This window comes from Cygnus olor, chromosome 15 (assembly GCF_009769625.2).
Source record: "Cygnus olor isolate bCygOlo1 chromosome 15, bCygOlo1.pri.v2, whole genome shotgun sequence".
Classification (NCBI taxonomy): Eukaryota; Metazoa; Chordata; class Aves; order Anseriformes; family Anatidae; genus Cygnus; species Cygnus olor.
Genome location: NC_049183.1, coordinates 10,112,000 through 10,126,843, shown reverse-complemented (window position 1 = coordinate 10,126,843; position 14,844 = coordinate 10,112,000). Strand labels below are relative to the sequence as shown.

At 39.4% G+C, this 14,844-nt stretch overlaps 1 protein-coding gene across 1 annotated transcript in view; it reads right to left on the bottom strand.

Annotated features, from left to right (window-relative positions):
* The window catches only part of OTOA (otoancorin), a 34,587-nt gene that overhangs the window by 16,520 nt on the left and 3,223 nt on the right, over positions 1–14,844 (bottom strand). Inside the window, exons 6-19 of the mRNA XM_040575012.1 lie at positions 13,399–13,530; positions 11,819–12,054; positions 11,517–11,620; positions 9,687–9,793; positions 9,095–9,234; positions 6,488–6,611; positions 5,897–6,112; positions 5,192–5,356; positions 4,749–4,889; positions 4,104–4,159; positions 3,653–3,770; positions 3,263–3,336; positions 1,992–2,127; positions 997–1,187 (exon numbers count right to left, since the gene is read on the bottom strand). Of these exons, the coding sequence (XP_040430946.1) occupies positions 997–1,187; positions 1,992–2,127; positions 3,263–3,336; positions 3,653–3,770; positions 4,104–4,159; positions 4,749–4,889; positions 5,192–5,356; positions 5,897–6,112; positions 6,488–6,611; positions 9,095–9,234; positions 9,687–9,793; positions 11,517–11,620; positions 11,819–12,054; positions 13,399–13,530 (1,940 nt within the window). The remainder of the gene's footprint in view (positions 1–996; positions 1,188–1,991; positions 2,128–3,262; positions 3,337–3,652; positions 3,771–4,103; positions 4,160–4,748; positions 4,890–5,191; positions 5,357–5,896; positions 6,113–6,487; positions 6,612–9,094; positions 9,235–9,686; positions 9,794–11,516; positions 11,621–11,818; positions 12,055–13,398; positions 13,531–14,844) is intronic.

The window sequence follows — 14,844 nt, the reverse complement described above, 5'->3', positions numbered from 1 at the left end:
GGCTGTGTGACACAAACCTGACAAACCCACTCAGGGGTTGATTTAAGACACAAATCTGACACATGTTTGCCAACCCACTCGGGAGCTGATTAAGAGAGCACTTGGATAAATAAATTTCATCCTGCAAGTCCCTGCAGAAGGTGGTAGTCCAACCAGTCTGTTACTAGTGTGTGTTCTCACAGAAAACTTTGTGGAGTTTGTTGCCCCATTATGAGGGCACTGGACTAGACAAGTATTTTCTTAATAATAAAATGAAGTATTATTTAGCACAGCGAACCATGATTCATTCAGATTTATGCAGGGATGGTTTCTGGTGGCAAATTTATCTACTCCATTACCAGAAAAATGCTGACAACTAGGAGGAACCTGAATGAGCAACTAAAATGACTAGAAGCACCGAGTGACAGACTTTGGGACTGAAGGCATGGTCAGAAACTGTGTGTTCAGTCTCTGTCTTCAAATGCAAGATATCTCTATGAGAAAATGTAAGAGACAGATGGTATATCCTTGCCAGAGGACAACTTTGCTTTTTGCATGACTGATACAGTAGCGTGGTTCAAACCAGCCTCCTAATCTGAGTCATTAATGACATCCAACGTGCTTTCCGCTCTGTTGCTTCACTTGGTTGAACTTGACATCCCTCTGCTTCCTCCTCTGGCTCTCCCCCTTTGCCACAGGTTGCCTTTATTTCTCTTCTTGCACCAGTGCATTGAACGTGAGAATTCTTTGCATTCCTGTGCCATGCTTTGCCAGTAACGCTCTTGCTCTTGCCATGCCAGATTCTCTTTGCCTGCCCCTCCCTCAACTGTTATGCTTTCTCTCCTTTTTCTCTGGGACTTAACTCATTCAGAGTGTCCCTGGGGCTGTAGTTTGTTCCACAGTTATCACATTACACACCAGAACAGAAATGTCATTCTAGTGAGCAAAGAACACTGCCTTAATACCTTGCATGCCTTAACCATCAGCAGAAGCAGGGTGGTATACCTAATACCTTACCCGTATAACTCAAGGAGTTTGTATTTAATTTCAGTCTTCTGCTCATGGCTGAGCTGTTGGCAGAGTTTGAATTGATGAAGGGCTGCTGCCATTGCCTTCAGGGACATTCTGTCGTGTAGAAAGGTTGGAGGTAAGTGGCAGATTAGATTTCCGAGTAGGTCAACATCATATTCATCAGCAATGGAACCATTCTGAAACAAGAAGCATTTACCTTGTTGGTAGAGCTAATCTTGGCTCTTGCCCTGTATCACTCAGCTGCATCAAAACACATTTAAGCTTTGTGATCCTCTAAGGAACAAAGACACAACAGTTTGCACTGGCAACTTAATCTATAGTTTCTGTTGAAGCCACTTTATACTTCTTGCTCTTACCAACAAAACTGGTGATATTTAATAAGCACTTGATATTTAATAAGCATTCTTTGTTTATTTCATATTGAACTACACTTAAAAATAATTAAAACCAGATCTCCTGCCACAATCTCCAGGCAACCACCCAACAAGCGCAGCAGCAGCGCAGTTCTGCTAGCTAGGAGAGTCCTCACATGGCCCTGTGTGGCAAAGGGGCCACAAGCTCTTGCTATCACAAAGCTTCACTCTGTGGGATTTTTCTAGCCAAAAACACGAGGGATTATAGGGCTGGTTTTTACGTACAAGGACATGAATAATCACAGCTACATCAAGAACTAGTTTTCCCTAAAAAATGGTGACTGCTGCAGCTCTTTGGTGGCAGAAGCCACAAAATATGCCAGGTACACAAACACAGAGCCGAAAACATCAACCCAAGATGCAGGCTCTATCTACAGAAGAAAATGAGCATCTGCATGCAGATTGGAGAGTAGAAGCAGGCAGTATGACTTTGTGATGCACCACATGACAACAAAGGGAGACAAAGCTATTCAGCCACTCTCACTGAGTTTGGAACGGTCAGTGGCTAATTACAGATGACTTCTGTGCAGCTTCCCCTCTACCACTGGCCCCCCTAACCATGCCTACCAAGCACTCCTGCACTTTCTGCAGGACAGCGTCTTTTTTGTGAAGGCTTGGATTCAAGAGGTCCACCTCAGTCTTCCCAAGGCTTTCAATGAAAGTGACACACAGAGGGCCTGAAACATACTCCAGGTACTCAACCCTGCCAAAAGAATTAAAATGGTCTCAGAATGCAAACCTGACTCTCAGATACCCAAAACCGCACCCATAAAATCTGTGGAGACTGAAAAAATTCAGAGGCAAGCCTGAATTTGAAAAATGATAAACTAGGCAGGCCAGAAAAGTTGCAATTAATCCCCAACATATTTTAAATAAAATTAATGCCTTTTTAAACAGAACCATTTTATTTTCTCATTTTTGATCAGGTTTTTCTTAAATTAGTTAAAAACATTCTGGCAAAATAATAGTTCTCATACCATTTTATCTCTTTCAGCAGGTGTGAAAAAAGAAAAAGAAAAAAGGAGAATTCACATGTGAGGAGTTACAGCTCAGCAGTTCCTATCAAGGTATGATCGTTAATTGTTTTCTGAGGAAGAAAAGCTGTTACTGAATATTACTTGACTACTTACATCATGCAAAATTTTGCTAACTAACAAAAAGTATTTCTAAACACATTGAAATGTTTTTAACAACACAGAGCAGTACTCTCGGGCAGCAATGTGATGGCTTTATCTTACATCCCTGCTTTCAAAAAAAACACCATAAAAAAAGGTAAGTGGAACTAAGTGGCATATTAAAAAAAAAATAAAAAAATCAAGCAACCCCCCCCTCCAAAAAAAGTATCACAATATAGGAAAAAAACAACAAAAATGCAAAGAAAAAAAATCCAGCGTAAACTACATTTAAGCTAGTTTTGTGATTCTCAACAAGACACTCATGACAGCCTACTCAATTATCCCCTTTATTTCAGCAGGCATCAGAAACAGCGTAAACTGTTTTACAGCATAAACAACATTACAAACTTTTTCATTGCTGCTGTATCCCTGTGCTGTGATTCAGTCTGCACAGAGCACGCTTCAAGGGAGTCTGATTTCAAGGATGCAAAGGAATTCACAATTGGGACAAAAATAGGGTATACTAAAAGACACCGGGTGTTACCAGCTTTCACTTGACGTAGACTTCGGCTGCAGTCAGCGAACACTTTTTATATGTTACCTTTTACCTGAATTACTGGCTTTCCCAGGACTGAAGAGGTTATTAAAAAAGTGCTCACAAGGACTACTCCGAATGTTCTACTATGGATGTGCTAACTTAAGATACAGTAAAATGTAACTTACGGCAGCACCAACAAGAGGAAGGGAGGAATGGATGCACTGGAGGCTTTCCAAAATTTCCAAGCCAAACAATTAACCTAAAAGTAACAAAAAATTAAGATCTTAAGTATTTGTTATTTTTGAGGAAGAACTGAAATATGGCTTGTAAATTAGCATATAGAAGACTGTGCATGTTATCTTCAGAGATAACATTTTTCTTTTTACAGAGGATTTTACTTTTTCCAGACATCAGAGATAAAACACCTTATATTTGGGTGCATAGGAGTGTTTGTATCTTTCCAAAAGTTATATATAATTTCCAGACAGATTATTCATGGATTAGCAAATTGGAATGACTGTAGAAACTTCTTGCAATTCCTAAGTGAAAAATGAAATTGCTTTTTTTGGTCTTACCTGATATGGAGAAAGCAGATGAAGGTTCTTTTCAAAGAATTTAAAATGGCTTAAAAAAAAGTCTGTGCCCATACTTTCAATCAACTGGCAAGTCACTCCTTTCACAAGCTGTCCTGTGCTGATAGGGAAAAGCAAAGTTCAAATTTTTCAGTATTTTTAGCAGAATTCAGTCCTTACTCCCCACAACAATGTCCTAAGATTTAGTTTCCACAACCACCCCCCTTCTCTTTCTTGTAATCTAAAGGCTGTCAAAAAAAACAACAAAACAATACCTCTGCAGTGCAGTGATTTGAATTTGGAGACCCTTTTTAAGGAAGAAGCTGTTATCTTGTGGTACCAAGGAATGAATAAACAAAACAGTACAAAATAACTACATACTGTTTACCTCAAAGTTGTTTTGATCACAGATCTAGACTTAAACCCCTTTCCAAAGACAGACTATCATCCATACCTTAGGAGGTCAACAGGAGAGCTTTTCTTAGACAGTAACTCATACAGATATAAAGCCTGAAATAAAAACCACCACACAAAATTAAACTTCGGTAATGCAGTTGAAAGATACAATAACTACTGCAAGGTTTTTGTTTGCTTAATGCTCTTATGTACCCTAAAGGCATTTCTGGGGTCCAGCCTGGCCAACAACATAGTTTTGCAGGCATCCAATGGTGAACCTGTTCTTCATAAGATATCAGTGACAGGCACCGTGGGATGATGTTAAACATGTTTGTGGAACATGACCACAGAATAAAATTTAAGTTTAAAGGGACTTCTGGAGGTCATCTGGTCCAACCTTCCATCTCCGGAAAGAGCCAAAGGACTGGTCGTACATGCAAGTATCTAGTATACACAGTACCAGAAAGAGAATTTATGGCAGAAACTTTAAGATATTTGAACTCAGAACATTATTGCTTTCCTTTCCACTATATTGACTTAGAATCCTGTCAGGCTCTAAGTGACCACTAGTTGCTTACATGAAAACATATTTGCGGCAGTTCCTTCCTTTTGCCTACGTTCTTTTAACACCTATTACAACACTTTTCCTATTCTTCCATCATACTAAATCGCAGTGGAATGGAAAGCTCACAATGTTTTTTACCTGGCTTCTTCTTAGTTCTTTTTCTTTCATCACTGAAGAATTATATCCAGTCTCTTTCCATAAATCAGGAAGAGATATTTCTCTAAAGAAAGCCCCTTGTATATCTGTGACTGGTGAAGAAAAATCTCTAGATGAAGCTATCTAAAAAGCGGAAGAGACAAACACATGACATTTCAGAACTTATGCTTAGAATTACAGGATCTGACTTTCTATTCTGTATAATATTTCTCTAGAGAGGATAAAAGAAAAACTTGTCAGTATTAAAAAAAAGCCATAGACTAAGCTAGAGAGAGCCTTCAAAACAGACTTTTCCAGAAAAAAAACAACACTAGAAATATTAACCATTGAGTTAAACCCACATCTCAGTGATAACATTTTAAATCATGCTCTGCATATTATGCTTTGTTATGCTTTTGCACAACGAGAACCTGTTACGCAGGTACCTTCCTGAGGATCCCTTGTTGTTGTGCAGGTGATAAGTCTGGCGAGTATTGGGACATTGTGCCTCGAATGACCTGAGAAAGCTCCTTTGGGTTCATCCTGTAGAATGACTGGGTGCTAATACCAGTTACCAATGCACCCATTTGACTAACATTATAAAATAAAACCTGCAGACATAACAGAGAAAAAGTTATCTGGGTTGTGTACAGCAGACACATTAAAAGTGAAAGTTAATAAATCAAAACTACTTTTCTTGAATATTTAATGCCTTTCTTGCCTAGGGATGTACTTTCCTCTGATATTTTTCAATCCAGACAAGACTGTCCAGGGAACAAATATGACCATTTTCCAGAGGCTCCTTTATTTTGAAACAGAGAAGCCTGATTCCTTCCATTACGATATATTTTAATATATAGTCCAATATATAGTCTTTGATCATGCAAGTTCTGCTGCATGCGGCAGCAATACAAACAAAATAATATATACAATTGCCAAACGCAAATAGGCATTCTCCATGTCACTATAAAATTACTTTAGGCTACAGTTTTGAATGTTTTTATTTAATTTAAACAAAAATTTCTAACCACTAACAGTACTACAAAAAGTGTCATACTGATACTAAGCTTTTCAACATCTACAATGATTGTTGAGAAAAAAGACATTTCACTATTAAAAAAGAGAAGATAGGAAAGCTACATCAAAGGTACCTTTTCATAAGAGAGGTATTTACTGGATAAAATCATAACTTGGCTTTTTGCCCATCCAGAGACTTGGTTTAGTGTTGCAATAGCATTATGAACTGCCTCAGGTGACAAAGATTCCAGCTGACCTGAAGTCAGTCCAACCACAGCGTCTGACAGTGATCCAAGGATATCATTCAAAGTCTGGTTCTGCATAGCAATATTCAGGAGCTGAGATTTGAGCTAAAGCAAACAAACAAACAAAAAAAACAGATGGGAAACAAAAGTCTGCCAAGAACAAATTTCCAATTATCACCCAAAACTTTAACTGGAGTTTTTGGAATAGAAATAGGCAAGCATTTAGTGACCACACAGTTCATAAAAATTCAAAAGTAGAACCACAGTTGTCAAAGAAATACGGAAGAAATAAGAAAAGAATGAGCACTGTGGAAAAAAAAAAGATAGGCTTTTATTCTTTGCATCATACACTCAAGAACTATTTCCTTTATTTCTTAGATCCCAGTAATTTTTCCACTCTTTTTTTTTTTTCCTCAATTCAAGAAGTCCCTCCCTCCTCTGTTTTCAGGAATAGGAAAAACGCACGAGCACGGTACCCACCTTCTGAACCTCAGCCTGGAAACCTCTCAATTGATTGCATTTAATCATTTGATGAAGCAAAGCCCGGGCCACAGAGGCATCCATCTGTTCCATGTCATCATAAAAGCAAACCAACAAACCTAGCCTATATGGAAGAAATACATTAGCTAGCTTCTGAGATAAAAGCTGTCACTCTCAGGAACGTGAAATATGGTATACCCTACTTGCGCACCAAACTTAAGTCATTTGTTTGTCACCAACGCTTTAAGAGGTGATCTTTAAAACTCTACATGGCCTGAAATGCGGATATGAGAGACTTGCACTATTCTCTGTAGTTAGCTAAACTCTACTCATATTTGTGCTGTCAAAAATTTAAGTTCCCCCGTTCCATTTGTGCATTCCTGGACTTTCCCAGTTACTAGACTCCACTGCCCTTGGCAGAATTGGCAGTATAATCTCCACTTTGAAAAGGATGGAGGGCTATTAAGAAGTCTCAAAGTAGCTTGCTGAGTTTTTATCTGGACTGAATGTACACTTTGAACTCTACTTCAAATCCTGCTTGGATTTCACAAGTAACACAACTCATTCATGTGGTGGCACAGCAGTTAAGAGCATTGCATAGCCTCTCTGTTGTCTCAGGTTTAAAGGAAGCCTACTGTACTTCTCACCAAACATATTTCTTTATCCCTATGACAGGCCCTTGGATGGATTCAGCGTGCTGTGGTTCATTGCCTCAGTTGTGCCAGAACAGTAAGGCTGTGTTGTGAACCAGATGAGGAGCTCATTTGTCTCCACACTCTAACATTTCTTGGCATTTTCATTAACCTCTGTAAAGTGCAACCATGGCTGTAGTCAGTGGGCACATATCCTCACACCACCAAGGGCTAGCACCTGCTGTACACGGCCTCCTGACTTGTGCCTTGGGAATATTTGTTGCCATTACCTGCAGGCCTGCATGGATGGAGGTCTGAATTGTGCATTGCTCTCTCTGGATTTGAAACTTTAAAGCAGTGGTGATGAATTAGTTTATAGGGAGCCTGAATTTGTGGGAAGCCTGAATCAGTCCCATGTCGCTGAAAACTCCTAGCCTTTTCTTTCATAACTTATACAGGACAAGAACTTGCGAAGATATGGGCAAAGCACAACTCACATGCTGCAGTCTGTGTTTTTTCCAATTCAAGGATGCGGGTGTAGGCAGAGTTCAAATGTCCACACCCAGATGTAAACTAGATCAACAGTGGACAATGCTGTGGCCGCAAAGTTTGTAAAAACAAAAAAAATCTGCTGCATACAAAGTCTCAGCTTTTAATTCCCCATGTCCCTCAACAACAACCAGCCTAGTGATGTAACAACCTACTGCTTCTGCAGCCCATCTGAATTCATGGGACATCATCAAACTAACATATAAATCAAAGAAACATTATAACTGCACTTTTATAACAAATAATTACCTTCTGATGCATTATTGCATAACCACCAAGAGCTCTTTGTCTCCTTTGGGATTGGCAGTAATGAATAACGCTACTTCTTAAAAGTAAAAGTGCATTTAAATCATCAGTATGGTTAAAATAAGTAACATAAAATAAGTGTGTTGGGAAAATGGAATATATTAAGCATTATGGAGCATGATATTCTTCTCATTGGTGATAATCTGGCACCTCTCATGAGTGATAAAATCACTTTAAAAATTTCTGACATGAAATCTAGACAGTGGGCACAATTCTTTTGTCGCTTACATCCCTGACAATCAACAACACTTCATGGAAGTCAATGAGTTACACTGCAATAAAGACAGGAGCTCTGAAGTCATAAAGCATATTCTCCATTATTTTAAACCTCTAAGGTATCCCCCAAAGAGACTACAAATAACTCCAGAAAGTGATGTCTTGGGACTAAATACATCCACTTATATGACAGCGCAAATGTAAATGCACAGCACTCTCCTGCAGGTAGCTCAAGCTCACTGCGTATTTATGAATAAAAGCTAGCTTTTTTTTTGTTGTTGTTATTTTTAAAGTAAATTAAAAAAAAAAAGTGCTAATTGAGAGCCCTAAAAGTGCAGTTTCCTGCTTGCACACACAAAAGTCACAAGCATCTAACCATGGCTCTTCTCTGCTCAGTAGGACCACTTATAAAGAGGACAAGGATGAGCAACCCCTCTGGTGACACCAAGTGGACACCACCTGCAGCCCTGGCTGGTGTGAGCTACAATTTCCTCCTTAAATCCTAACGGTAACACAATTTCCACAAAATATCTGCTGTGATTTGAACACCCAAGGCAGCTTGTGTCCTGTCATCCCAATTTGTTTTATTGCTGTACCATACAACAACAGAGTTTTGACTGGGTGCCCCAGACACTGCTGTGGTCCTCTTACTGTTACTACAGACAACTCCTCGCTGCAGAGCTGGAGACAAAGCATCAGCTAATTAGGCACACGTCCAAAATTCATAAAATAGCAGTTCTTCACTGTTGCTAACCAGGGTTGGATTTCAGCCTAGATTTTTCTGCTAGAAGGAAAAAGCTATGCCACATCAACAAACTCATCAGCTATTTACTGCTTATACTCTTCTCTTTTCTTCTTACTTATTCTCTCCATACACAGCCAGAAAAAAAAAAATCAGTCTTGCCTGTAGATAGTTGAAGTGTTTCTCATATCAAATCCTGATGAGTTTATTCTTTCCAGGAAAGCTTGTGCAAGCTCTGGTGTGATATCATACACCGTGTCCAACTGCTTCGTTGCATTGTCGTAGCTAATGAATAGTCTTATCTGATCAATGCAAACAAAATCATGCATGAGGATTAGGAAGTGATTGCATCTAATAAAATGTTTGACACTATAAATTAATTGACTCCATTTATGTTATACAGAAAGGAAGAAGATAGATTTGGATAAAACTGTTTTTGAAGGCAACACTAAATGAATGATTCTCTGTTGAACTGTCAAATATCACTGGTCCCCCATCTTTCTTTCGGTACAAGTCACAGAAGCCCAATGCAGATAAATAATTACATATCAATGATAATTCTTTTGAATTACAAAAGGGAGGAATATTTGGTTGACAATGGATTTGAATTCATTTTATATTTATTTTAAAAATTATATTTAAGAAATTAAAGTATATAAAATTCTTTTTCATGTTTAAGTTTACATTTGTGTTTATACTGTTTGTAGCTGACATCACTGGACAAAGATAGATCCAACCATATTTTTTTACTTACTTCATTGAGACTAATTTTCAGAATTTCTTCTAAAGGCAGATGGACCATGTATCGTCCCAAAATCCATAAATTTTCTGCGCTGACCCATGAAGCTGATTCACTGAACTCTGTTTTGTACAAATAAATACTCACTAAAATGTTTGGAAACTCATCACTTTTTCATATTTGTTGTACCCAGTATTTTATTATTGGTAAAAAAAAAAAAAAAAAAAGAAAAAATATCTGCAAATCAGAAAAATGCTTAGCAGAGAGTCAGGTTCCTTCCATTAGCTAGTTTTTAGCACCACATTTTTATGAAATCATTTTTTTTTAATGGAAACAAAATAGCATTGCAAATGTTTCTAATTTTCTCATATGAAAATGATCAATGTTTTATGTTGTTGAAACAGAAGTGGATAAAGTATGGGACTGGAAAAATTACACCAATAGCATTAAGTATGGAGCAGCATTTTTTAAACTTGGTTTTCCTAATCAAATATATTATTGAAGAACATCAGGAAGGCATGATACTTTTTAACACTTGATATATATTATTAGCGATGATACCACTTGTTTCAGCAATATGCAATAGCGATAATGGAGAAAATTAAAAATCATTCATATACTTATACGGAAAAAGTTTGGCAAAAATACAAAATAATGCCTAACAGTTAAGAAATGTGATTTATTTAGTAACATTCTCTCAATGTATTTTAAATGAAAACAGGATTCCTACGAATAAAGCATTTACAGACTAGCTGGGTACTCTGAGCTTCAAAGACAGTGTTTTCTCCAAAGTGTCTTAACCTAGATGCTCAACATGATACCTTATCTTCACTATATCTGCACTGCTTTGCATGTGAAAGAACAAGCAGGACGTAAGAGAGGCGTGGCAATTCTCAGTCCCTCCTGAGCTGAGTGATCTTTTACTACCTTCAGGCATGAACCATGATGTCTGATGCTGTGGGATTTTCACAGGACTACTGAGTACCACGAGGCAAGTCCTGCATCTCTGCTTAGCACACGATAGCACGCATCATCACAGAGTTGTGAACTTCCCCTCCACAACTTTATGCTTTACAGTGACATTTTGAAATAGCCATGCTCCCAGAAGCCAGATTTTGCTCCACTGAAGCAAGTGGGAATTTTGCATTTGATTTCCAGAGGAAAAGGAAGAATATAAACTGGGATGTTTGCTGAAACTCAAGTGCTGGCTTTGACACATTAGTGGCACCACATTACAACCCTCTCGTGGAACACCCCCAGCACTGTCACAGCTGTAGCATATCTAATTAAGACATATTAGCCAGGCTAACAGAGGTAGGAAAATGTGTAAAACTGGATTGAATCCACTTCGGTTTTATCTTTGTCCCTTTTCTGAGCAAGTCACTGCCATATGTGCAGTAGAACTTTTGCAATTTCCCACATATATATATACACATATATATATACATATACACATATATATACACATATACATTAATCTGTGCATTGGCTAATGCGTTCCCAGCCAGATCCGCTCTAGTCTGAGTAGGAGTTCAGAAGTGAGCAGCATACCTGTGCAGAATGCCTGATGACTGTACCCTATTTAAGTCTTAGAAAAAGGAACTTGGGAACAGAAACTTGGTGCATAGCTCTGTGCAGAAGAGGTGAAGAACAAGTGTCTTTGGAGAGCTATTTGCTGTGAATAATAATATTATGTTTATTGCATTCTGCAGCAAAGGTATTCAAGACAGCTACTCTTAAACAGTCCTATGCTAAATTTGGGAACCAATTCAACACAATGGACAAGCCTTTTGTTGACTGTTTTTCTCTTATGATAAGCAAGAAAACACTTTGTACATAACATACCGCTCATGTTATATGATTTTTGTAGAATCTCCCTCATCCAGCCATACAGAGCTTTCTGTGTATTTGCTGAGGTTTTGTCATAGAGGTCCTTGAATACTGTTGACCTAAGTGATACAATGGCATATTAATTCACTAAACAGTAAACTTTTAAAATAAAAAGAACACATGGTCAAACGTTTTTAGAAACAGCAAGATAAAAGCAGAAAGCTATAGCTGACAAAACAGACCAAATAGTAACCTCTTTACAGTCAGCAAATGCTACATAGTACTAATTGTGGTGACTGGAAAAATAAACGGCTTACAAGTTTCTGAAAGCATCCTCCTGCAGAACTTTTGGGAGGCTCCCAATGACATCAGGTTGGAGATAGTTCACTGCTGACACATGCAAAACCTGGCTTAGGATATCCACACAGTCCATAGCCCTTAGGGCCAGAAAGCATTTCTCCAGCGTTATAAGAAAAAAGGTCCTGTTCACTCCTGGGCTTTGGAAAATTCTCTCTCTAGTGTTTTTCCAATCAAGAACAACATTTCCCACTTCCTGCAAGCAACACAGGGTTAAAATAACATCTCTTTGATTCAATATATTTTTCATTTTGAAAGCCAATAAAGTACTCTACAAACGATATAGTACTATTCTCACAAAAAACAGCTGCAAAATACTGCTGGGTTGCATTGGTTCAGATAATTTCTGTCTGGTGTTGGCCAGAGACCAGCTTGAATCTTTTGACAAAATCAAAATGAAGCAGCAGCCAAATGGCCGAAGTTACAGCACACACTCTCATGAAAGAGTAAGTTATTGGAAAAATGAAAGGATACTAGAATAGTATGGGTATTATTTCATATACAATTTAGTATGTAGGCATCTCTAGAACAGATCTTTTCCCATGCAGTATTTCTTGCAGCTGTTACTACAAACAGTCCCTCCAAGAGATCAGGCGCATCAAGAAACAAGCCCAGGTAATAAAGCCAACCTGGCTGGGGATGGATCACTTTTTTTTTTCCTCTCTCACAGACTGGTATGTCTAGGACAGCATGGTCAGAGCTGATAGTCCAAGGTCTGGTGACTTGTTACTGATATTATTGGTCTTGGAAGAACAGGGTGCACCATTTGAGAAGACAATTCACAGCGTACTGACAGGGCTCATGCTCTGCTGCTCTGGCTCCCATCCGTGTGCTCAGGCAGCAAGAGCTGTGCCGCCACTGCTTGAGTAGTGAAGCATCCAGCCCTTGTCCTGGGCAGTCACCTCACACATCCGGAGAAATGCTCTGCCTTTGTCCCACGTTAGTCTGCAGCCCTGCAGTGACACCCACGCTGGAGGCCCACAGGGAGGATGCCAGGTGCTGTCACCTGCAAGGCCACCATCCCACCCCAGGGGTGGCAAACCCCTCTGCAGGCCACCTCTCTGGGGGGTACTCACTCAAAGCCAGTGAGTTGTTTAAGATGGGTCACCCACAGAACACACCACAAGGGCAAGCAAAACGTGTTGTGCTGCTTCCCCTCCAAATTGCCTCATGATTTGCTTGTATGGTGCTATAACAAGATAACTAATTTCACCTTCTTTTGCCGTCTTGCCTCTCTTTCTAGCCAGCATAGAGAAGCAGACACACCTGGAGAACAACCAGTCCTACCCTCCCAGTAGTATCTGTGCAGGAAGGTAGGTCATTCTCTGGGGATGCACCTTTCTCCAGTGGGTTCAGAGAAAATCCACACTTGGATTTGGCACCAAACTTTTAGACGCTGACCTAAGGAAAGGGGCTCCTGCAATCTGCTCCAATCCAGCTAAGTAACAGCACAATATACACAGTGAGACCCTCCCGTCTGGCCCCTTCCCCTTTATCTAAGCCTTTGACAGCAGCTTTTGTTTCTCACACAGTGACTTACAAGACGGTCCTTTCTGCTGTTGAAGAGGTACTTCATTGCAGTCTGGAACTGCTGCTGATCAAGCTGCTGAAACACGGACAGCAGCTGCCTAGGCTGGTATAAAAGGTTCTGCAAGTAACTTTGTATGGACATCTGAAGTGTAAAAAAAAAATGCACAATAAACATAAAGCTCACAGTATTCTACTAGGGGCATCTTTTAATCCCTGAAAATCTCCACTGAAGGAGGGATAAACGCTTAGCTTTCTGTATTGTCCACGTTGTCAATGACTGGAGTAACCACCCGCAACGCAAAATGTAAAAAGAAAATTGTATCTCAATGCAATGCTGAAAAGACAAACATTTTTAAAGGCTATTCCTGATGTCATTATCAAGTCCTCTGCAGTGAGCCATTTAACAAAAATGTCTGTTTCTCCCTTCATAAAAACAAGGGTAATAATGCTTTTCTGCAAATGAACCTTTTAAAGATCTCAGAACATGTGGTAATGTGTGCATATTATTACTACTTAAAAAAAGTGCAATTAAATGGGAGGCAAAGCCTGTACCAGGTCATAAGGCAAGAATCTCCCCTCTCACATCAAAATGCATTACCAGCTAACAACCTTGTGCCTGTTTTAAAACTCTAAGGGGAATTATAGCATAGGAACAGAAAACACTGTAAGGCTCATTAGCACCAGACTGGAGAAAATCTCTTCTAATTCCCACCAGAATTATTTCAGAATTGGTTAGGAATTTGAGTCAACGCTGTCATTTGTTGTCTTGGCATTGCCACCACCACATATTAACATAAGACTTTGTTTGGCTGGAGAGTTCAGGGCTGATAACAGCCTTAAAGTAATTATAAAATTCATCTGTGTAAGTGAATTTTAAAGACATCAAGAGAAAATATGAGGAGGTGGTGTCAGTCTCGTGCAGGTTTGGAAGAGCAGTGGCAGTGAAACAGGACTTGGGAGTGGATTTGCGTGCTACAGAACTGCACGGCTGTGGGCTTTGGGTATGAAGCCCAAGGCTGCACATTTGACATTTTCCTTTTTCGGAGTGTGTGCGTGCAGGGAGGAGAAAGAGCTCCATGTCTGGGCTAGCAGGCTATAGGTCCACTTAAACTGGTGAGGTTGGGGGATTTGGCTCCTAACCAATCATCATGACACAGGATAAACAACTTTTTCCTACCTCACTGACAACTTACAGAAAACAGAGCTCAGAGAGGTCTTACAAGGTGGAAGCGCTTTGTAGGATGGTCTGGAGGCTCTCATTCCACCAAAAGCAATGCAAACTACAGCCACAGTCAAAATCTGGGAGAAACCTTCCATTTTATGGAGAAAAAAAGCACATGCACACACACAGTTCAGAAACAAACACTGAGCCTGAAAACTCCAAATTTCTGCTCACCATCAGGTTTGATACAAAATGATCTTCTCGTGATTTAGTCCTTGCATACTGCTGCAGTCT